Raw genomic sequence first — 25,826 nt, 5'->3', positions numbered from 1 at the left:
AATCCCTTACTAAACGAAAAAAAGAAAAAAAAAGCCAATCTGTGCAGATATTAGTGTATAATACATGTTACACACTCTTGCTTCGAAGCAGTGTGAAAAAATATTGTATAGGCCCTTGGCCCTTGCTCGAAAGATAAAGTACAGGGAGAAAGACACGAGCACTGAGCTGTGTGGTCAGCAAAGTACCTATACCTATACCTTGATCCGAAGAAGGTTACTAGTTCGTTTGGGATGAGGAGAGAGAGCTACCCTTACGTTATTCAGACTGGTCGAAGCACTCGTAGCGCTGAAGCGCCTGCCATCTTCGGACGTCGAAGCCGCCTCTTCTGACACGGGGCTTACCGGGCCGAATGTGCGCAGTCTACAAAAAGTAAGGTTGAAACGTTATTTTTTACCCTTTTTTTTGTTGTTCTTCCATATTAGTGATTAAAATATTATCAAACTCTTTTCTCCCCTAGCGCAGCTCTATCTAGTTCGATTAGGGAGAGGTCGAAACATTCTAACGGCTCGGTCGAAACAGCTTAATCAAGCATTTGATACTGTTTCGATGGAAGTTTCGTTGAATCTCTTTCGGTTTCATTCTTTGATAAAAATCACATTTTTCTCCAAAGTTACTGGCTTCAGGTAGGAGGGACAATAAATTTTTACTTTTTTTTCAAAAACCTGATGCCCTCTGTTTCGACCTATCCTTAATTAATTGATGTTTATTAGACACAGTCAAAAATGCTTCCTACACAGTCATGTATATTAATAACGTTATGAGGTATGTTTAGTATGGTTATAACATTCATTGTATGTTAATGCATTAGGTGAGTCAAAATTACAAAAAATCATCATGATTCATGTACTTTTTTGATCGTTTAGAAAAGACGAATTCAACTTACACGTGAAAAACGAAAACTTCCGTACTGTCTTTACTAAACGACTATGGTAGATCTAATGTTTTAATGTAAAGAAAAAATACAATGTATCATTATGTTAACATATAGTTAAATTGTTAAATGTTATGATGTAAGAATGTAAAAATTTTTCATCATGCTGACAATAAAAATGGGTATATTCATGTCGATGTAAGATGTTTCGATATCTATGCTATATAAGACAAGTCTCTATTAACATTCAGAATTCGTTTGTTATATTGTGTATGTCCAACAGAAACATGCACATTCCTCAAACGAAAAATATTGGATTATGTTAACAATATTGTATATATGAATTCTATAAGTAGTAAAATAACTAATATGCCCAACATGAAGCTATATAAAATGTAAACATGGCATGAGCAGTTTAAATAATTCATGTAATAATCCATGGACTGACAAACATGTATATTCTTTGCTTTAAGCTTTATAGCAAATGTCGACGAGCCAGCCAAGCTATAAGATTGAACGCCTGTAAAATTACGAACATCGTATATATTTGTAGATATGTTTTCTTTTAGATCCAAAATTTTATCATGTTTCACCAAGTGTTTCGACTTTTCAAAAATGTCTTTTGGTCGTGAAAATCAGTTTATAAAAGATAAAAAAAAAAGGTTGAATGTGTTCTTACGTCATTAATAATAAAGTCGGAAGATAAAAAAAATAAAAAAGCGATTTCCAGGTGACAAAGTGTACATGGCCGCGTAAAAGCACATCGGTGTACCGAATCTCCGATGAGTGTCCGTAGATGTGTGTAGGTACTGAATAAAATTGTGTTATCCAAGAAACAACAGGCAACATGCCTTAGCCGAACTTACTTAACCGGACGGGCGTACTTGACCTCGGCATGTAGTTGGCCGGCTTGTGTCGTCACAGTTGACGTTGTCGAAGTGACTCCTCCGCTCGTTCCTGCAGTTGTCAAAGTAGCAGTGGACGAGCAATTGGACGATCGTTTCGTTGGAGTGCTGCGCACACTGTTGTTGCTCGCCACTATCGTGCGCTGAGAGCCCGTGTTCCGCTCACCCTCCTCTGCTATCGCTGACCGCCTGAGGCTGCCCAAACTACCATCCTCGTCGTCTCCACTTTAAAAGGAATGAAGAACGTAAGGGATGACTGTTTGAATGTTTTAAAAGGAATTCAGTACAGCGGCCGGGGTGTCTACCTTATTGACTATCTCACTTTGGTAAATTTCTATAATTAATTAATCAAACAGCTGGTTTCACGTGAAACAACGAGAACACCCGCCAAGCTGGTACTTTTAGGAATCTCTCAATCCAACATTTATTGCATTCCACGGAGGATTGAGAGAGAAAAATTACATCTCGAAATCATGAATCATGAAACAGTACCTCAAAGAGTATTGACGTATGTACATATCATATCGTAAATGTAACTTTTCTCAAAAAGTAATGTATTGATAGATCTACAATTTAAACAGGACTTCTTGAATAATAAAATAAACGCGGGTCTTCTCGTGTTTTTTGCAAACATTTAGTTTGAAAACTAAGGTCTTACGTTCACTAGTAATATATAACCTACAAATTCGTACATGTCCAGTAAGTTCATTTTGTGAATTGATTGCTTACAAAAAGCATGAATAGACCCACATTCGTTTTGTAATTTTAGAAGTCTTGTTCAAATTCTAGGTCATTCAATGCATCACTTTTTTAGAAAAGTTACATTGTATATATTGGGCATCTTGGTACTCATTTGTGACTGCGAATTGTAAAATGTAACTTTTATCTTTCAATTTGCAATCGATTACAATAAATTTGGGCTGATTTATTCTTAAAAGTACAAGCTTGGCAGGTCTTCTCGTTATTTAACGTAAAAATAGCTATAAAATAATGAATTGATAATAACTTATCCCAGTGAAGTAGTCGGTAAGGAAGGAATTGTCTGGTATACACTGAATGTCCTTTAAGATATTAGTATTTTTGAGAATTCAAGTCTACAAGACTATAAAAAATACGACACAGGTGTTGTTTTACTTACTCGGCTTGGGTCTCTGTGCTCTCGTAGCCCTCCTCGACATCGGCACCGGCTTCGTTCAGTCTCGCGTGTCTCGGTGATCCTTTCCTCTGTAATCTCACCAGTGACACTACCTCCGATATCAGGGTCGTCGACGACATTGCACGTGTACGCCTGGCGATACCTTGCATTGAGCCACTACACGCTACACATTCCAAATTAGATGGTGATCATGAGGCTTTAGAGAGGATACATGCTACTAATCTTTAAATTGAGGTCTATTTTACCAACAGATGGTCTTTTAGGTTATTATTGGTATTTAGAGTGCTATCAACATTTATAATACCGTTGTTGATAGTGTTACAGCAAAGCTGAATTTGATGCTTTTATCGATAAAGTAGATTGCGAAGGTACGTTCGGAATATCGTAACCCTTATGAAGGAAAAATCATATTTTTCTCATATAAAGTCAATGATTACCGGAATTGTCAGTAAGGCTGTCCAGGTCCTCAGCGACGTGGTATTTGCGATATTTTACGGCATACTGCAAGGCCAAAACGACTGTGGCGAGGAACATGAGAACGAGAAGTGAGGTAGCGACCAGGTGAGCTGGAGTCAACCATAGTGCCCAGCGACCGGTTGCCGCCATGACTTTTGCGTTTAGAAACAGTGCAGGCACAGCCGTTGTTATGTTCTCTTCCTTTAGTTTCGCTGCGTCGTAAAAATTTTAGTGTTTTTTTTTTGTTTGCTTCTGACTTTTTTAGAACATACTGTTTTCAATGTTAATTGGACCATGAGAAGAGGCACGAACACTGAGAGACCCAGTTGTTTATTATTAACATACATGTTAACTGTTAACATAGACACGTTTAATTTTAAGCAACTATACATATATTTGAAGCCAGCATATTTAGTTTTGATCAACTCTTTCTATATTGATCTGGAAGTTTGATATGTTAATAGTTAATATATCAAGTTCAGTAATACAATGCATCAGTTATCTGAAAACACACAGGTTATCCATGCAGCTAACGTATTTATTAATATGTCGACTATAAATTTTTTTTTTTTATTCATCATCGCCCGTAGGCTCAGACATGGCATTCTTTTACACAAGCATAGTGTTAATTAGCCACCGGTGCACCTGAGTTATGACCAGATGTGTATATACATATATAAACATCTGGACCAACTCAGTCACACCTATGATCACGTAGACGAAGCGTCAGAGAAACAGTAAATCGACCTTTGAGAATCAAGAGCACAGGCGAAAGGGCGAGACCTGAATGGTGACCAGACGATCACTCATCCAAGTACCAACCGCGCCAAATGCTGCTTAACCTCGGAGATCGACGGAACTGCAACTCTACCGTTGCGCCACCGCGACCACGTTGATTATAAATAATTAGGTCTCTCAGTGAACCTACACCTCAGAGTTGTGTTGCATGTCAATATCATTTCGGGTAGCACCAACAATTAAATTAAAGAAACTTTAGTAGAAATAGCGAAAATTGACGATTGTTTGGGAAATTCTGACAATTTAGTTGTACATATATAACTAGGAAATAGGAAAAATAACCACGACACTACTAAAATATATAATATTATAATATGTTGTACACCCATAACTATTAAAAATTTAGAAGCTATACACTGCACCAACTTCATATGCTGTGTTATTTTATAGCTAAAATGTATCATAATGAACCCATGGATAAAATTAAAGCATCATAGCTTAGCTGAATTAATTTTCATAGTCCCTTCGTTGAATTTATGACTATTCTCCTCATCGCTGAAGAAACTACATGTACCTATGTCGCACAAAAAAAAAAAGAAATCAACTTACGAGCCATGGCAACGTGAGCCAAAAATCCAGAGGCGCACGACGATGCCTCGGCGGTCGTGATTGAAATCGCATCGATTTCCAGAGGCGAGACAGCCGAGGTGGGCTCATTATAAAATTCCAACAGCAACCTCGGTCCGGTACTGACTACCCGTCCGGACGCTGGCTCCTTGCGCTCGGGCGTCACATCGGCCAACAGGGCATCGATCAACGAGTCACCGTCCTTCACTCGCACGTACTGATTCTGGCAGGGCAAACGTGCTTGATCGAAGTACAACTCCACCACGTGGCTCGGCTTTGTCTGGGGATTTATTGTGTTGGGCTTGGATGAATATTGGTGAATTGTGCCGTCTCGTTTCGAAAACCGATTTTTTATCTCGTTATTTATTTCTTTATTTTTTTTATTTTTTATTTTTTGCTGCTTTCATGACAAAAGTATTTTAACGCTAATAAGTTAGTGTCTCGTTCATTTACTCGTTGAAATCATTTTTCCCCCTTTAGTTAAAACATACTATTTATGGCTGTGATAAATTTCAAAAGTGTATCAAAGTACCCGTGATCTCGTTAATTTTAGGAAAAAACGAGATCGAAAGAGGAATGTTCCAATTGAAAAAAGGCGTCATGCAGACCCATTAAAAATCCATTAGATTAGACAAATTCTCGGGGGCTTGAACTCGTGCTCGTTTTTTTGAAAAAAATGAAAGCAGGATTCGAAGCTAGTGACCGAAAATGTTGCCCACATGTGTCATTAATTTCAGAAAAACCGTGTCCAATTAACTCGAGTGCTGCTTCTTCGCGAAATAAATTTCAGGCTTAGCTATATATTTCAGTCTCGCGTTTTACGATTTCCAAAGCCTTTCACCTGTACGAGCCAGAACGAGTGACCCGGACACTGCCGACTGCTGGCAGCGAGTATCCTTCGCTGCTCCTCGTCCTCGAGAACGAGCGAGCAGCCACAGCGACACCTGCTCCCGACTACGGCAGTCACCTCCGGTCTGTCGGCAGCTAGGCCCTCGCCGTGCCGGCACTCCCAGTCGCCGGGGCTCCAGGAGCCTCTCAAATCCAATGACTTTGAACCCCCACAGGCCTCGGATTCTACCGTTTTGCCCTGGTAATCAGAGATTTTTTATGTTCGTTTGTACTACGGAATTTAATTTTTTCTTTGAAAATGAAGAAAATAAAGTACAGTGTGTGAAATTTATTTAAGTGTGAGAAAGGGTTTTTTTGTAAAATTTTACCTTAAAATTGTTACGCTCTAATTGAGTTAGAAGAAAAATTTACTTGGCACCAGATAAAAGTTACAATTAAATCAATAGCAAAAGTGTCTGCCAACAATATTTCACTGTAAAATGGACCCTCATTTTTATGAACTGAATTATAATACATGGTATCGAGGTGACAATGGTAATTAACTAGGGAAAAATATCCAAGAAAATATTCGAGGTGTAACGCGTTTCTGAAATGTTTACCGTGAAAGAAATTTTACTCGACAGTAGCGAAAATTTACACTTAATCAACGGTAATAGTTTAGAACATTCTGCTTATGAAATTCCTAATGAATTACCAATGGGTGGTTTGCTCTTGCAAAATGTATATTTATTGATTTGTATTTGAAATTAATTCCTCATGGTGTGCATATTGGTTTTGAAAATTTCTTGATAAAGTGTTTGGCATTCAAGGGGTCGAAAATATGGATGGAGTTTACCCACCTGGCAGAACTTGGCCCCATAACGGGGTGGTGGGGTGTCGCAGAAACGATGCCGAGTGCGAGTGCCACCGACGCAGGAGCTGCTGCAAGGCGTCCATTGGCTCCAGGGTCCCCAGCCACCAGCGTCGCCTTCTGCAAGAAACGAAACAAAAACAACATTTTGAGAGAATTTATCGGGCAAGTAAAAAAAAAAAAAAAAATTATTGGGCACAGACTTGAGTGTCCATTTGGGAAGTTGGAATCATACGTGACTGGATTTCAGAGAAATTTTCTTTTTCAGTGAACGACGATGTAAAGGAAAGCTATATTTTTCTTATTTATTTTTCATGGTACAGGGTTATTTCAACGTCGTACTTTCAGGTATACAATTGCGAGTCGTATAGTTTCGTCCAAAAAAAAAAAAAAATGATATCAGCATTTGGTAACTATTACGAGCTATTACAACCATCTTTAACGAGCAGCACCAAACTTCCAACAGTACAGAGTATTTAGTCGCAATACGAGCTATTAAGTACACGTGCCATCGGCACTCGCAAATTATCGCAATTGAGATATGTACGTCCAACAAATGCCGTCTCAACGCCTGCACCGGTCATTATTAATAAAGTGCGACCCAAGAGCTTTTATCTTCGCACTTCCAATCGCAGTAAATTGTCGCGCTAACAGATATTCCGGAGTCCCTTGAACTTTATACGGACATTTTAGCAAGTCTCCGTATACTGCCAGTAGACATTAAGTATTTCCAAGAGATTTATACAGCTACGACATAGTTTTATGTACTTTTAAGTAGCCGATGAAGCTGTATGTTTCCTTTTACTACGTTTCTTTCTTCACAAGCTGGTAAAGTACATGTACTTATGGAAATATATTTCTATTTGCAGAACACAAAAAAAATGAGTTCGTGATACAATCGAGTTACTCAATAAAATTTTTTTCAACTAACAAATATAAAAACTTATTTTAATCGATTTAAGAATAAATTTCTATTTGGAATGCTTGTATAGTGAGGTTAGATTAAACATAACCTATCTTTTTCTGCGGTTCGTATACATATATATGTGTGTATATGAGAGCACAAAGTTAAAACATTAATTTTTGTTTATAGGTGCAATAAGAAAATTAAGAAAAATTTTGAATACCTTAAAAAAAATCTTACTAAACTATGACTAATATAAAATGACTTTAAAATATTATATCCAGGTTATGTTCCAAAGGAAATTTCTTGCGCTTAATCAATAACATCACTAAAACACAGCAGAAGCTCAAGATTGGATTCGTAACGACTCGAGATACGATCGCGCGAATAAACATTAATTTCGACCCTTTTTCAATCCTCCACCTGATATATTTAGTTTTTAGAAACGAATCGCTCTTTAGAGGGTTGAGAAGAGCTCAACTTAGCTGGTGGAATAGTGTGCCTCTAGTCAACTTCATTTGGGATTTACGAGGTGAATAAGCAGTCAATTGAAGTTTGTCGTTCACTTGAATGAAATGAGAGTATTTTTTTAATTTATAAAAGAGTTTGCAATTTTTTGTAAGTGGTATTTAATAATGATGACTTTAAAATAAAATATTCGTAACTACATGGTTGATCTGATTTTAGAAGTAAATTACTAAATTCATTCTAGGAGGTAAAGTCGTGTTATTTATTACGACATTGAGGTACAAATGTTTCAAGTAATCGATCTTGGTAATTTATGCAATTAGTGAACATTAAATTTTTCATTTTTGCAAACGATGCACTGCTTAAAGTTATAATTTCAAAACGTATTCAGCCACTATAAAGACTAGACATTGTTACTTAAAGTAAAAAATTTTCATCACCTATAATATATATAATATATTTATTTCACAAAAAATTATGACCCTTTCAAAGTCCGAGGATTATCGATTAATTAGACAGTGAATAGTACCATAAAAAAGTATACATTACCTCGGAAATTAGTAATTGCCGAGTCTAAAATTGCTTTTTATCCCGTAGCTATTTGGCAGCACCTTTTGTACTTCGTGTGTCGACGACAATAAGTAATTGTCCTACGTAAAATAGCTTGCATCTCTTACTGTTACGCTTTCGTGATTCTTTCATTCCCACTTATCACTCTTATCTCGTACGATTCGCACAAGATACATTTCAGTACATTTGGAAGAAAAAATTGCGTTCTACCTCTTTTGTTGAAAAAGAAAGATTATCCTTTCGCAAATAGTTACGAGCTGTACAAGATGGGGATCAGTAAAAACACGCAAAAAGAGTTTCAAAAATTTTCGCCTTAAAAACTACCGATAAAGTTTTAATGCAGAGTAAGTTATAACGTTTATTACGTAAATTACCATAAAACGAGTTTTTGTTATTTTACAAAATAGTTGCAACTTTTTCCTAATAAAAACTTATGTTTCAAAAATCCGTTAAACAGCTATAAACTCATTCTTTCAAAATTTTTTTATAACAATCATTCATGCTAAAAATTAAATTTGAGAGTATTCTAAATGTGTTTTTTTTTTTTTTACTAATAAATTATTCAAAGTAAGGGTTGCAAATGAATATCAATCTCGTTTTTTCCTTTTCAGGGAATTAAAAATCAGTGCTGCATAATATAAATTACCATCTGATTTAAAACAAATCAACATAAATGTATCACCAATCTTAGATGATTGGAATGGGTAAATAAAATACTAACATCATTTCAATTAACAATCCAGAACAAAAATTATTAAGAGTAAATTTCTTTGACGTCTTCAAGTTGTTTCATGATTGTAAAAAATATTTACTTGAGAACATATTACCATGACTCTACGGTAAAACTGACGGAGAAGTAATAATGTTAAGATTAATTAAAAAACCACTCCTGTATACTATACGGTAAAAACGATTGAAAATTGTAAAATTACCGAAATTTTTACCCTAAACATTTCCATAAAATAAGCATTTACAAGATCTCACTAACGATTATGCGGTCTAAAATATTTTCTCTGTTTCTCAAACGAAAGTATTGATTGTAAGAACAAAATAACTGTGACTGTAAGAATAACCCAAATTCTCAACGAACGGGCCATCAAAGTTTCAGAAGCAACTCGGTACAGCATACGTCATGCATGGAAATATTCTAGCAAACGTCTAAAAGCATTTTACAGGAAAAAACTCAGGAAAGCCAAGAATAAGCCAAGACGTAGAAATCCGACTCGACTGGCACCTCCCGAAAATATGAGGAAGAAGCTTTGTTTCAGCATACCGTAACGTTCCTTGTTTCCCAGAATCGGTAATATTTACCCGAACAGGTTTATTCGTTAAAGCGACAGTCGTTGAACACTGAAAGGTATTTGCTCGCGCCTGGGAACGGAAAAAAGAGACTGTTATCTCGGCAAACGCGCGGGAAAGTTAGTTTATGCATATACATGTAGGCAGGCGACAGATTGGAATTCATTCAAGTTACCGGAATAGTTCCCGCTCCACCCGGCGAGGAAGACGCCCGCCGAGAGAGGGTAGGAATTTCCGTGTACGGCGCCTTTCTTGGAATGAAATTACTGCGAGTCACCCGCTGTCGTCATAACTATACGTGCAAACCTACACTAGCTGCCAGGCCCTTTTGTTTTTGTTTGATTAATCATAATTGTCTTAGTTTTCCGGGGTCAAAAGCATCGGGGGGAGAGAGCGAGATCGAACTTCGACCTACTTTGCGAATAGTTGTGATCTCGGACACGCCTTCTTCTTCATTCTTTCCTGACCCTTTGACGAGGGGAATTAACCTCGGGTTCAATGTTCTTTGTCAGAGCAGTGCTATCTTTGTTTTTATACTCCTTCCATTTTTAATTTACGTTATTATAATAGAAAAATCGATAGAAAAGGGACCAGTCAAACGCTTCTTCAATAACCACACAGCCTTGCACTGGGTTTTCTTTTTATCTTTATCAGTTGTTAAACCGAATCTCACCTGTCATGGCTAATTTGTTAAATTTTAGGTGTACTCCAACCTAAAGGAACAGCTACATACCGTGACCACGATTCATTTATTTATACGAGTTAATAAAGCAAACTTCGATGGATGAGTGCTCGGCTTAGTGATTAGCGTGCCAAGGGTCATGGGTTTTTGAATTCTGACAATAAATATCAAGGTTTTCTTCTCAGGCCGTAATGTCGATAGGATGAGCACCCATGTAGGGGTCTTATCGCGGTAGTCGGGGAATCGAAAAAGAAAGGGATAAAATAGTAAAAGTAACACTGTAAATCCAAGCGTGTTAAAGTACACGTTTAAAGTGTGTAGCTGAAATTTTTGTTTTTTTATAAAATAGTCGTAGTGACATGGAAACGAATTTGATGAACAAGCAAATCTATGGTGCACCAAGTGGTTAACCAGTTTCACTAAACAGGACACTTTTGAATGGGAAAAACCAATGTGAGGATGCTGTGGAGTGGAAAAACTTGTCTGTCACAGATTTAACACGCTTATAAGTGTGTAAAATCTGTGACAGAAATGTTTTACTCTCTACAGCCTTTTTATCTCAATCGTTAAAGAAAAAAATTGTTTTGTTTAATAGAATAGGTGAAATAGCTTACTAAGCAACGATTCGATTGTTCTTGGTATGTTTATCAAGACTACTATGAAGCATTTTATAAAAACGGAAATTTCTATTACACGCTTTAAACGTTTACTTTCACACACTTGGATTTTACAGTGAAGGGTTTAGAATGAAGTCCCTACGGTCTTACAGTGATATAGTGATACAGTAATACAGTGCAGAAAAATGGAGTCACTGACTCGCTTTTACTGTAAGTGGCGACAATATGCTGTAATGTGGACTTACTTATGTGACAACATCTCTGTCACGTCCGGAGATCACAGACAGTCCGTTTTTGTCAAAGTGACGCCATTTTTCTCTTAGCTACAGTACCCTGCATTAATTTGGTACCACATGGGATGGACCCAAAAGAGTGTAGTACAATACAACACAATACAAGTGTACCATAAGATTATTGTAAAGGTAAAATGTCACGTAAATAGTAGTAAAAATGAGGTATTGTATAAATATGGTAAAAATGCTTTTTAACCGCCCTTACACCCTTACACTATATTTTGAAGGAAGTTCATTAGCATTGATAATAGCCAACAAACGCACTATACACTTTAACCCTTTGAAATGACAAATTGTATGATCTACAATAAAACATAGGATAGGTTCTCCAAATTCCTTACAAAAACTGAAAGCAAGGCCAAAAAAATCTACCGTTTCTCTGGGTAGTCGATATTCCATCTATAGATAACGAGGTTAAAAGCCATCGCAGCAGCAGCAGCAGCAAGAGTCGAAACCACCCCGTTACGCCGTTCTTCCTGAGTCCGGGCATGTATACGTAAACCTCCGAAATATAACAACAACTCTCCCGGTGCCCGGAAACTCGAGGTCGATCGGTCCAGAAAATTGGATTCGACGTAGGGAAGGTGGGGGGGGGGGGTACGGGTTGGGCGCAGAAACACAGCTAATGTGGTTTGTCGGGGACACCCTGAATTCGCATGCTTGTCTTCTTCACCGCCTAAAGGAATTATAACGGTACCCATTTGCATGCAAATCTCGCTCGTGCTTCCGTGTTCTTTTGTCTCTTCTCTTTTCACCTCTCGTGGACGATTTGTTTCAACAGGACTAATCGCCCGAGAAAACACGGCTTTTTTGTGGCCACCTCTTTGTCTTCTCCAATAGGTGTTTTATCAATTCCTTACACTCGTGGATTTTAAACCGTAGTTTTTGGTACACAGAAGAGCGTCTAGAAAGCCTGTTTTTTATATCAATTGTTTTATCTCACTTTTGGTGTATCACCATTATTACTATAATACATCATTTCGTTATATCTTTGTAGATAAAGAGTTTTTTAAATTTATGACTCATTACTATTTATTAATTCAATCAATTAGGATTACATTTTCCATATTCTATTGTGTACACGACGCAAAAGAGGAACTACTGGTTTTGTTATGAAAAAATTGTTTTCAACCCAAATTTTAGTATCAATAAATTCCTGCGTTTGTGGTGTATACAATGTTAGCCATTTTTAACAATGTACTATAACTTCAAAAGGCTTTCATTAGTCAAAAGATCGCATACTCAAACCTGACCTTTCCGTTACGTTAGTCGATGAAAACCTCTAAAGTAGATACGGGGTAACTCGTGCTCAATCAGCGATCTACGCAACTGGAAACTATACCACGAATAGAACAAGAAGAAAAGGAAGAATAGTTCGCTCTGCACTTCGATATTTCGCACATATCTATAGGCTTCCTTCGTACGCGAAGACGAAAAAAAAGGTAAAGGGATTTTTTTTTTTAATCGGGGTCACAGTGCCTGGGGCAAGTTAAACGTGAGCCGGGCAAAAGTGGTGTTATTTACGCAAATTGCTCCCCTCGAACGGTTTCTCATACTTCCGTTATGAAGTCGCTCTCGAGGTTTGAGCAGGAGTTTCTGTATATATATATATATATATATATATATATATATATATGTATGTATAGGTGTTACACCGTCGCTTCGTGCCTCAACAATGAGAATGGAATTAATTTTTATTATTTCATAAGGGCCGTTTTATGGATGGTTCGTGGGGTATCTGATGAGAAAAACGTACCAGAGTGTAATTTCTATTTTTTTTTTCATCGGTCAAGAAACACGGTTGCTTTGCTGTTCGGAAAAAAATGAGCTCATCGAGAGCTCTTCGTGTGGAATATAGTACGTAAGATTTTTTGGGTTATTTAATATTTTTTTGACATAACCCACGTTGCCTTTTAGTTAAACCAGTGAACATTTACGAACAATTGTATTGAAGTAAATTTGCGAACATAATATTTTTATTACTTTTGCTATAAACATTTGTTTAAAACGACTCAACTGTAGATGCTGGTGTCATTATTTCTAATTATCCATGTATTACCACTACCATGCGGTTGTGTCGAGACGGGAGAATAAAAAGCTCGAAAAGACGTTCGGAATTTCCCTGGTGCCTCATTACCAAATACCTCAATTTTTCCGCAACGCGATAATGACCATGTAGTATACACATTAACCGAGAGCAGGTGCCTACATACGTATATTGTATCCTCCACTTCTTGCAGCGCATTCCCCGTTAATGGATACATGTCAAGACGGTCGTTAAAACGTTCTCCCTCGCCCACACCCGCGTGTTGTCACCCAACGTTAATACATCACGACTTATACGTGTATACATGTATTACGCGAGGAACCGCACCCGATGACAATGATCCTTTGTACAAATGTGTATACGTGAACTTTGCTATCGGGTGCTTGACGTGTACAAGAAGAAGCTTACGGTCGTTAGCCAAGGCCGGGAGTTACGAGCACGATATTTCTCGTTTATTATCACGTGTACTATGTAAATATTTATACGTGTGACACATTTCAATGATAATATTTATTATTAATGTTATTATTATTATTATTATTATTATTATTATTATTATTATTATTATTATTTTTAGTAGCGTCTTTCAAGCTATGGGATTCCATAATTGCAGACTAGTATTTTTTTTTAATTTCTTGAATACGATTATTTTGAAATCTTTATGTATGTATGTACGTGTATACTATACAAATAATGTGAAATTTTTGTTATACAGCTATGCTTAAAAGTAAGGTTATGTTTCCACATCGATATATACGCCTCAACGTTCATATATATCCCCTTGAGAATGTGTTATATTTGACCTTATTTTTGATCTTATTTTCCTTTGAAATACGATAATTTTCCAATGTTGACGAGGTCAATTTATTGAAAAAATGACTGCACGCAAATACCACTTTTGTGGCAGCCAAAACAATAAAAAAATTGTTGTATTTTTCTGTACTCTCTCTCTCTATACTCTGAGTGTGCGCTTTTGTTTCCGGATCAACAAAATTATACCGGAGATTAACTGTTAAATGGGTCCAATTTTCCTTTAAATTTGCATATCCTTTCCAACAATCGGAAACAATAGTCGTACCAGGTAATTGAAATAAACGATGAATCAAAATGTTATCCACCGAATACAAAAGCTGAAAGTCAAGTGCGTCATTGAAAAAAAGTCAGTCCCACGGAACGTGGATCGAAACAATATCGAGAAAAACAAAATCCGTGCAAAGATGAGTTGCGTACATATCTCACGCTGCAGAAGAGCTCTCGACGCTACCCCTCCGCGAGAGCAAACGAGGCATTCCATCACAACATCCCTTCGCGTTGTGTATACATGTGTATATATTTGCATCGACTTTTCATTTCTCCATATGTGTGTTATTTGTTACGCATGTATCGAACGTATATTTTTATCTTTACAAGTATGGGAAAATCCACAAAAAATATTCCATTTTAATAAAAAAAATTTTTTGAGGTACACCCTCGAGATGAGGCATGTGCTTAATCATACATGGCTTTTTAAGCTATCAGTGGGTTTACGAGAACATGATCTCATAAATATATCGATACAGAGCTAAGGCCACGTGCTTCATTGCAATATATACCACTAGCGCCCCCCCCCCCGTTTTGGCTTTGCCCAAGAATCAGAAAATGGAACACCGTAGTGTGTCGACATGTAATGTGGAACGTTTTTAGTTAAAAATTTTACATCTATTCCTAACACTTCTCAGAACAATAATCTTGTTATTAAAAACTAATTTTTTCGAAATCCGTACAGTTTATATGATCAAATAATAAGTTGTAAAAGGTAATAAAAAACCCCCGTGTGTCGAATGTCGAGCGGAAAATTGATTATTTTTCACAAGTACGGATACTCAACCAAAAATAATGAAATTAAACCACAAACCGAACCGAAAGTATATTCACGGAACCCCCGTGTCAGTCATTTAGCCGTCAACCTTTCAAGATCACCTCTCGTCAACCCCGTGCCCGGAAAAAATTCAAAATCCAAGAGAATTGATCCGATGGCCGAGATTTCTTCCAGTGGCGTGTGCGTCCCGGCGTGAATCAATCACCCCGCGAGCTTCCTCTTCCGCTGATGGAAAAGTGACACTGCAGTCTCACTTGAATGTTTTTTCCTCCCCCCCCCCCCGCACTGTCTGATTCTCGAGCGCATGCAACTACGGGCGAATGGCTTCTTTGTTGGGCTGGTGCTTCCACCCTCTTTGCTGAGGATCGTAGACGACCGACTGATCTTATTGTTCAGCGAGTAATTTTGGGGGGACGCTGTATACCAGCGAGCTCTCTCTCTTTGAGTATAGAGGGTGTTGGGTGAGATGTGAGTAATGAATATTTATTGGAAATTTTCGATGGGTCAGTCGTAGAGTTTAGATGACGTACGGGGTTGTTTGAGGTATTGTTTGTAGGCTTACGTCCAACCATATATCAACCACCATGGTGTGCGTGGTCCAAGGCTTCGAGTTTAATTTTATGGTTTTTAAATAGTAATAGGTATTTCAATCCTACCAGCTCATCTGTACACAGTCAGAATAACAATATTGTGAAATTATAGACTCGCTGGTGGCCCTACATTAATTGTTATTGCTATACGATAGGTGTACTACAGTTTCAAAATTAAGTACAGTAAAGAAAAAACAACAATCTACTCATTATAAAATACAATTCACTTTCCTCTTGAAATAATGTTGTTTTACCTATTGGTTAAGAATCGACAGATAAGACTGAGCCTTGACTTTTTACGGCAAGTTCAAATAAGTGATAAGCTGTGCGCAAAATTAGCAGCTGGTAGCAATATCTACTCCGCCTCGTTAGAAGTTCAATGTTTTAAATGTGAGTGTGGATAGGCACGACAAGTCTAGCCTTAATTCGACACTGATTATGAAAGGAAATGAAATCACTCATCCTCAATTCGAGACTAATTTTAAGCTGATATCTTTGATCAGTCCTAATTCGACACCAGAGGTCGTGACTCCTATAAGGTTTAACGTCTTTGATATGGTCTAAGCTTTGTCATGGAATAAATACATTGCGATTGGATAAGCCGTACGACTGTCATTATAAGATGCACCATATCGCACCATTTAAACATGTTATCCGTTCACCAGAAATCTATGGATTAAAAGGTAAAAGTCCAAATCAAAACTCATGGGCAATCCTTGAAATTTTGTTTATTGAGCACAATTTGTTGTTTGTCTTCCTTACAGAGGAATGACTTCAAAATGCAGACATAAGCATAGCACTGACGTCAGCAGCAGGACCACCCTGTTGCGATCGATCAGCGCCTTCTGCGAGAGTTTCCCGAAGAAGACGAACCCCCGTCGCTACCACCGTTCGACCCAGAGCCAGAACTTCCGCTTCCAGAGCCAGAACTACCGCTTCCAGAGCCAGAACTACCGCTTCCAGAGCCAGAACTACCACTTCCAGAGCCACCACTTCCAGAGCCACTGCTTCCTGAGCTACCACTTCCGGAGTCACCACTTCCAGAGTCACCTGAGCTTGGACTGAAAAATTCCGAAAGGTTTCGGAAAAGGGTTGACAGCAATGTCATCACTCCGCCAACAATTTTCTGTACCAGCTTGCCGACCAGTGGTATACCGCCCAGGCCGTCAAGGATACCATTTACTGAGGTCTAGATAAGTGGGTGAAAAAAGGGTAGAGTGTTAGTTTCATGGTTCAAGATATTTTCTAAACTGAGAAGTTTGTGCGGAGAGTAAAGAAGTTTCAAGAATTTATTTTAAGGTCATACCGTCAGTATCTTTATAGTTACGTGCATAACTTTATTTAGAAATGAGTAATGAGTTATACACACATCACATAATTTTAATACTTTTAGACATTTTGTGAAAAAGTTAGTTTCAATTTTTAGTTAGCCAATGCAGCAATGTTTTTTTCACGAAGCATGGTTCCAGAAAATTTTAACTGAGTTATTCTCACATTCAAATTTAGAAGTTTGTAAGATTTTCTTGATATTTTAATGATAATTAAGATACTTACAGTAAAACTTTTGTAAAAACAAACGAATAAATTTTTGATAGAATTTCGATCACACTTTTGAATAATGACTGTATAGAGGTATCTGCCACAAAAACTGTTGACAATTTAATTGTAAAAGTAAGTTAAATCAACGGAAGCCTCGCAAATGAAAAAAGTGGTGTTTTTTTACATTTGATAATGATATAATGACAATAATCTATGGTTTTGAAAAAATTTAACTTACACCTGCTGCTTCTGAGCAACCAAACGTTGCCATGAAGGCCAATAAAACGGGAAATATTACGACAGTCCTCATTTTTTGTCTGATTTATATCTGTAAGAATAAATAAGCTTATTCTATAAGGATTTTTTTTAGTCGTTTATTCATAGTACTTTGAAAATAACTGCAAGATTTTCTTAAAAAAATTTTAAAATTTTACTTTTTAATTGAGCTTAAGAACAGTAGTATAGCTCACTTGGCTAAGGCGTACACGTCTTAGCTCAGTTGAGGTACGGCTGTTTCAGTGGTTAGTGAATAAGATGTTTATTTCAGAGATGGTAAAGGGAGTGCCCTTAAAAAAGTGGTGTAAAATACAATAAAAATAAACAAACAAAAATTTTAAATAGTTTAATTGGGCTCGATTATTTTAGTTGTAAAATCTACATGACCACTGTATGACCAGACTTAGGCATAGATACTTTAAGAATTTCTTCACAATATAATTTCTTACTCAAATTCTAATGCTTTGTGGATGCAAAAAAATGTTTTTAATCACTAACTTATACAACACAGTACTTAACAAAATTTTGTCCAGCAAAAGTAATAATGCCTTACAGTTTAAAAGAAAAAACGTATTCAAGAAAAAAAATTCAAATATTTGGTTTCTATTTCTATACAAGAAACTTTAATGCATAAAATATATTTAATTTATTATTTGTCACAAATAATTTTTTTTTTAATATTTCATTGTAAGTAGTGACAAAAAAATAATTTCTTTCACCCAAAACAGTGCATTGTAAACAAATAAAATAAATTTCTTTTAAAGTGTTTGAGGAGGATGATCACCGTTTGCAAAAATGACTTTGAGTGTTAGTGTTTACAGATTTCGTAAACAAACTCCTAATAAATCTATATCTTCAGTTAGAGCATTGATTTCCGAGAAAAGTAATAAATAAATCAAAGTTAAAGTTTGAAAATTTAGTCTTATAAGTTGCGTTAATTTTTCTTTGAGACCAATATGGAGATTATTAATAATTTTCTTATAAAAGGCCCTAGTAATGAGCTATATAGAATATCTGCTATATGGAATTGTTAAAAAATAAAAAGATGTATTTTTTATGTTGAAATCAACTTAATAAATGTATTTTCAAAATTATTATAATTTTTTTTTTTCGCAACACAAACACAACTATTAAAAATTTCAATTCGTTTGAAAATAAAAATTATACGTAACTTACCTAGCAAACTGTGCCAACAAACAATGTACAACCTGTTCCACAGTCAGAACGAGACTAAAAAGTTTGGCAGCCGAGGGAAGACTAATATCTTGGCTGCCCTACCTCTTCTTCCTTCTCCTCCTCCTTCTGTCAAACGCAATTTCGACAATTGATAACAAAGTTACGTACGCTTTGGTATTTAATTGTCGTCACACTGTCCACAAACTTAATTGTTTATAATTACGTGCTCGTCTATCTTGACGATTACTTGCACGTGTGTCGAATGTCATTGATCAGTCACGAAAAATACACTTATTGATTTTCTTACAACATTTTTTTTTTTTTTCATCCGTTGTACTCGTTCTTTCCGGCAACAGTAATTTTTGCTTAAACTGCTTCCTCAAAAATGTTATGAGACTCGTGAGTCATTCGTATGATTGCTTTTACGAATTATCTAATAGTACGTTAATTTGTACAATTTATTTATTCAATTAACAGAAATTTGTTCATTCAATAGATATTAATAGTACTATTGTAAAATAGTGATGACAGATAATCATATCAAACCTATCATATGTTTAAAATAATTAATAATACTTGTCCTTATACTTCCAAACTTGCTTATTCTTAACCGTTTACAAGGAAATTGAATATGTTGAATGGCTCTGTTTCAAGATATTCATTCGTTTTTTCAAAAAATAAATTTTTTTTTTTTATAAAGTTTAACATCAAGGAACAAAGTCAAAATAAAACCTTTCTAATTTCTGGAAAAGTGTATGTGGATTGAATATATGCCAACAGTATACATAGGTTAAACAAATAATAGGGTAAAATTTGCTCATTGGGTCGACTTGTACATTTACTGAATTAGTTGTAACTTAATTACAAATAATGTAAGAATTATGGTTTGCGCGATCAAACAAGCTGTAACAATTTTATCAATGATTTAACAAACCATGCCATTTTTAAATCATCATATAACTTATATTAGTAGCCATTTTTACCTAGAAAAACATTGTTACAATACTAGAGTTTAAATTTATATGTACTTTTGATTGCACTCTAATTTTATCACTAGCCTACAGCTGTTACTAAAATAATGTAATCATGATTGAAACGCTGATTCCATTCTTTACTGAAATCTATATTAAATTTTGTGTATTTTGTGTAGGATTTTTATATTTTTTCTAATTTGATAGGCTTAAACTTTTGAAAAATTAATTTTGAAAAGTAAATATTTTTAGGGAAAACTGAAAATTTTACGACTCGTAAATAAATCCATGGTACTTTTATATTGGTGCTTCGATATTTAAAAAATCCTCAAATTACGGGTCACTACATTCGAGTATATGTTCTTATTGTACAATGTTTCCACAAGATAACGTACTAAAGTGATACTTCAGGTCAGGCCTCCTCTTAAACCTAAAAATTTGCTAATTTCTCTTTACAGATGGCACCAGGTGCGACAACTAAGATGGCAATGCATCAATACAAGGTTAGGTCAAGGTGCTTTGAAAATGGATCATATATTGATTGTATCGTATACCAGAGATCAATCTTAAGTTTATTTGCAGCCATACCTTGCAATGGAAACGTAGGTATGCAGTCAACCCTAACTTCGGACATGGCCCCATTGAAAGCCTCGCTGACGTAAACAAAGCAGTACTCGACGTAGCGCTCCGTGAAGAGGTCACAATCGAAAGTCAATCTGTGCTCGCCAGGTGGTGCTTTTAGCTCGGCAACGTAGTCCAAGGTTGAAGGTGGTGCCAGCGAGGCTACATCGGCCCTTAGACGACCGTAGACACGTACTCGATCGCCTTGGAGACGACAGGCTGGGTACTCGAACAGGACAGAGACGCCTCCGCCTGAGTTGCTGCTCCCACCGTCGCATGGGTAAACGGACCGAGCTCGGACGTTGAAGACGAACAGGTCCGACCATTCGACCTGCAAACATTGGTTGGAAAGATACTGGATCATTGATAATGCCTTTTCTTTATTCTTTTGATATTATTAGATGTATCACAAAATTTTTTCCTTCGATTTTTAAATCACACCCATAGTTTTTTTAGAAATTTTAATTTTATTTTTTTAATGTGAAATTTAAAAAAACGTTACATAATTCAGAAATCGAACTGATACTTCTATGATTGATAGATTTGTTTTTTTTTTCATACATTATTTCGATCCAAAATAAAAATTATGTCAATCGTTACAGCTGATATTGAAATATTTTTTTTTTTTAATTTTTCAATCACATTAATGTTGTTAAAAAAAAAAGCAAAGCGTGCGTAATAAAAAGGACTTATCAGCAAATATTAAATAATATGGTGAGAACTAAGAAAAAAAAGGTTTTTATATATCTTCTTCTGAAATCCTAAACCATAAGCAATCATACATTTTAACGTAAGAGTTGCAAGTTAGTCATAAAAAAACTTATTTTAAATATTTTTCGTATTTTATGTATCAATAAAAATTCTTATGGACAAATGACTTGAAAAGATAATAACTACTCTCATAAATTATCAGTAAACAAAATCCTGGTAGGTTTTGGTAATAATGTACACAAAAAGTGCAATTATTTTATAAGTCATCCCATATGCTAGCTCTGACTGTTTTAGAATATCCTTCCTTTAAAATACGACCAATCAATATTAAAAACTATTTGCCCCCTTGATTAGTGCAGTGCACATAAAACTTTTTTTTATGTACTAAAAGTTGAAACGAAAATTTATCTTTTTTTTTTCTTTAAAAGCGTATCATAAAATTTGTACATCTTCAATAATTGGATAGTTTACCCCATAGTGATAAGTAGAACAGGATTAGATTATTCGATGTGTCAAATTTTTTTTTTATAATACGAGCTGATCACTCTTTCGTAAAGTGTATCTAAATAATTTCAGATTTCAAAATAATTGTATAATGATTTCATTAATCAATACATTAAAAAACTATTTGTTTGTAACCTATATTTTTTTAATTTAAGAATTACTTAAGCTTATAATTTAAAAATACATTTTAAAATAAAAACTAAATGTAACAAAATCAAATCCAATTCAATAATTTGAACTCATTAAAATTTTCATTCAGTAATTTACACTTAGAACTAGAGGGAGAGTATGTTTAGTTATTTTTTACAAGGTTCGAGCAACTCTGGTATAGAAAAGAAATTCATTTTTCTCAATGTTTATCATGTTTACGTTTTCAACCCTCTTACCTTTAATAACATATATTTAATTTCCCGATTTTGTTAGAACAATTGAATAATTTGCTACTATAAAATATACAACTTTGATTTTTATTACATAGAAAAATTTAAACTACTTGGTCTTGACCAATCACAGAACGAATAAACCGATGACAATAAAAATTTATAGGTAGGAATAGGTGAGGTGGTACTACAAAAAAATAATCCTTTCAAGTTACGACTATTATAAAAATACTTATATTTATAGGCACTAAAAAACAATAAACCTCTCAAGTTATGACCAGTAAAAAAATAAAAAAAAGGTAGTCAACAGCACGCGGAGTTCCCAGGCGGTCACCCATCCAAGTACTATCCGCGCCCAATGTTACTTAACTTCGGTGATCGGACGAGAACCGGTGCTTTGAACATGGTGTGGGCGTTGACGCTCAGAGTTTCTAATTTTACTTTCATAACATATGCGCAGAGCAAAATCTATTTAAAAACTTGAAATACTTATTTCTTACGCATTAAAAAAGTAGTCAAATATACTTAAAAATCCAAAATTACGTTAAAAAAGAAAATTGTCATTTTGACTATAAAAATGGTTGCGAATATCTTAGTACAGTTGAATAGTTATGCTAATAATTGATACTTGGGGGAAAGAAACACATAGTCATGAAATGCAAGATTATTTCTGGTACGTTACGTTTTAGAATTCAGAAGACAAAATTTGTTGTCTCTTTTTACAAATAAAGTTCAAAATATCTATTTAAAATGTGGTGGCAGGATAATTTCCTGATTGATTGATGATTCCTATAATTTTATTTTATCTCAGATTGATTTCTCCAAAAAAGGTCCAAATGATATTACTGAATGAACAGCTTTTAGCAAAAACCAGTAGCTCACAACGTATAGCCATCTCCCATAGACAACATTCGAAACATATATTGAGCCTTTATTCAATACTCGCTTGATCTCATTACCCTGAAAACATCTACTGGAAAAAAAAAACCAAATAAACATGGACAAACTGAAACTGAGTCGTCACGCGACACACTTGCACCTATCACCCAGCAGCAACTTGACAGGTTTCTCACCTCCATAACAGCGATGGGTACAATTACAAAAGTATCGAATAAAAGAGAGATCGATCGCTCGGTAATCTCGCATCAGGGCCACTCGATAAGTATACCTATAACTTGCTCTTACCTTGATGTAGGCGCTGGAAGTAGGTGCACTCGGATTTGCATCGGATGGCTTCAGTCTGAGGGCGTAGTGGCCCGCCAGGCCAAAATACTCGCAGCGCAGACTGACGACCCTCTGCGTGGGAAAGCCCTTCACTTCCTCCTTATAGAGTACCTGCGAAGGAAAAAAAAAAAAAATGGATGAAAAGGGTTAAAAATAATGCACGTTGGGAGTAAAGACGAGGGGAAATTGGCTAGGATTTTTTTTTCTTCTCTGGGTACTGTGGTACGTGACTTTGCAGTCGGGGGATGACGAGAGGAAAAATTAAAGCTCGGGAACCGTGTGTGTTTCGCTGTATATGCTCTGTTGAGATTCGTTGGTAGCTGCGGGCATGAATGTTTTTTTTTTCTGCTGCCATGAAACAGCTGTATGTAAATTTCAGGTTTTTTTTCTTATATTTTTCCATTAATTATGGTTAATCAGGGCGTTTTGTTGCTTTTTTACTGATGTGGCCATTATAGGTATGATCGAATGAATTTAAACTATAGCACTTTTCTCAAATGAGTAATAGCAGTATTCATTGTAATTAGTAGCTTTGGTAAAAAAAATTAATAAATAAAATAAAATGGAATTCAAAGAATGAATAATACAATATAAGAGATTATTAATTTCAAAGATAAAAGCTTTGAGTATACATTTTATCAGCCGCCAATGTCAAACGTTGTTGGTCAAAATTATCTTAACTACAAGATAATTCGAGGTAAAAAAAAAAGCTCACGGAAAATCAACTGGAGGATACAGCTAAACGCGTGAATTAGTTACGTAAACGAAAAACTAAATTTTCCTCAAAAAATAACACGAAGCCTATTAATTTCATTTATTTAACTTTTTCAAACTGTATTTCAATAATCTAAAGCAATAAAATTAAAAAATAATACGACTAAAATGGTACCAAGATTAGGCATTGAAATAAATACCTGTACATGGCTCTTGTTGCGAGGATCGCATGAAAGGACACTCGCACCGCAATAGATGAGCTGAACAGAAAAAGTGGGCACGGGTACGCCGGGAAGTGGCGAGCACGTGATGCCCGTGTATTCAAGAGTCGCCAGGACCGGCTGGCTTGGGTAGGTATCGAAGTGCTGGGGCTCCAGGGCCAGCGAGGGCGTTGGCCATCGCACGTCTAGCGTCGTGTGGGTCTGAAAAAAAAATTTTTGTGGTAAAAATAAGATTTTGTTGCAAGGAAAAAGCGTTCCATAGACATAAATCGTGTGATTGATTTTTGTACTAGAGACATTTTCATGAAAATTTACAGTATCTAACTTTGCATTTATAAAATTTAATCATACACTTGATCATTTTTTTTTTTTTTAAACATTATGCAGCTTTGATGGGGAACTGTGATCTATTATATTATAAAACATTATATTATCAAACAATGTGATATTCAATGACTTGAGGTAGTGATAAATATTTTATGCTAAAATAAAATCGCACTTTTATGTTTGCTTGCAAACTCTACGGAAATCACCAATAGTTTTTATTTAAAAAATATAAAAGGATATTTTATTCAAATATGAATAAATCTTGTACCAAATATCATTTCTAGTATTAAAGCATTCTATTAATATCTTATTTTTTTGCTGTAAACTCGTTGTTCGCTGTCATCAACACAAATCTACTAAATGTGCGATTATATAAACTACGCTCACAATTAACATTTTATTTAGTAATTTTTACTAAATTTTATGTTTATCATTTTAATAGTTTGCAACACTTTTTCAAAGTTTCGAGGCAATTTCATTATTTTTATAAAAAAAATTTTAAGTATTAAACTGAAATATACTGTAATATCGCATAAAAATTAATATTTTAAAATCGATTTTTATGTGAAATTCAACTGACTAGACTGTAAAACAAAAAATATTTTCATAATTTGTACTAAATTTCATGTAAAACGTGGTAGAACACTTTTATTAGTTGACATTATCATCCCTATGAAATGTAATTCTTAATACGATGCATTTGTATAACATACGTTTAATAAATTTAGTATGCGATTATAAAATATCATTCGCAGTATATTTATCTAAAAAATCATTAATTTTTAAGAATCACAAGAAGATAAAACCTTTTGATCTTCAATTAATTGTACATTAGTAGCATCCGTGTGTAATCAAATACACATACCTACTTGAATGACTAAAACCGTGTGTATCTTAGATGTGAGTGGATTTTATAGAATCGCCTTGGTGAGGAGATTCTATTGAAAAATAATAAATACAAAAGTTTACTGTACATTTTTTATCAATGTAATAAAAGGCTAAATTGTTTATATTTTCGTTTGCACATTAAGATGAGGTGTATTCCGGATAACGAAGAATTTTTGCACTTCGTATTGTGGAAGATAAATTGTATACGTTTTTGCGAGTAAATCGTTGGGAAAAAAATAAAATGTCCGATTAAGAAGTGAAATACGAGTTTAAAATTTTAACGCAACGTGCTATGCTAATTAATCCTTTCATCCCATGGATTTAGCGTAATTTAATGCAATGCATGGCAACAATCGCATAGAAATCCCGCGGATTATAATTTTAAAATAAATGTGTGCATCAACTCCGAGGTCATGATTAAATATTTAATTTATTTTATAAAAAGTTTAATTTATTATGTTTAAATTTTTGCCACTAGTCGAATAGAAACATT

General features: G+C 35.3%; 1 protein-coding gene, 1 long non-coding RNA gene and 1 other non-coding gene across 3 annotated transcripts in view; all 3 read right to left on the bottom strand.

The window, feature by feature from the left end:
• Nucleotides 1-25,826, bottom strand: part of gogo (thrombospondin-1 like protein golden goal) — a 193,071-nt gene that overhangs the window by 3,684 nt on the left and 163,561 nt on the right. The window contains exons 5-14 of the mRNA XM_089597643.1: nt 24,098-24,319; nt 23,145-23,294; nt 20,332-20,695; nt 6,443-6,573; nt 5,596-5,841; nt 4,737-5,034; nt 3,371-3,601; nt 2,916-3,096; nt 1,739-2,002; nt 199-361 (exon numbers count right to left, since the gene is read on the bottom strand). Coding sequence (XP_089453769.1) covers nt 199-361; nt 1,739-2,002; nt 2,916-3,096; nt 3,371-3,601; nt 4,737-5,034; nt 5,596-5,841; nt 6,443-6,573; nt 20,332-20,695; nt 23,145-23,294; nt 24,098-24,319 — 2,250 coding nt within the window. The remainder of the gene's footprint in view (nt 1-198; nt 362-1,738; nt 2,003-2,915; nt 3,097-3,370; nt 3,602-4,736; nt 5,035-5,595; nt 5,842-6,442; nt 6,574-20,331; nt 20,696-23,144; nt 23,295-24,097; nt 24,320-25,826) is intronic.
• On the bottom strand, nt 16,774-18,882 carry LOC106647585 (uncharacterized). Its single transcript, XR_016293436.1, has 3 exons — nt 18,773-18,882; nt 17,559-17,648; nt 16,774-16,970 (listed from the first exon to the last, which is right to left on the bottom strand). It is a non-coding gene; the product is annotated as an uncharacterized LOC106647585 (long non-coding RNA).
• Nucleotides 22,261-22,379, bottom strand: LOC111644072 (5S ribosomal RNA). The gene has a single exon (XR_002759770.2). It is a non-coding gene; the product is annotated as a 5S ribosomal RNA (ribosomal RNA).

Source organism: Copidosoma floridanum, unplaced genomic scaffold (genome assembly GCF_036245765.1).
Source record: "Copidosoma floridanum isolate Cflo_tuat_1 unplaced genomic scaffold, Cflo_Japanese_pri ptg000035l, whole genome shotgun sequence".
Classification (NCBI taxonomy): domain Eukaryota; kingdom Metazoa; phylum Arthropoda; class Insecta; order Hymenoptera; family Encyrtidae; genus Copidosoma; species Copidosoma floridanum.
Note: the sequence above shows the minus strand (reverse complement) of the source record. Positions and strands in the feature narration are given on the sequence as shown.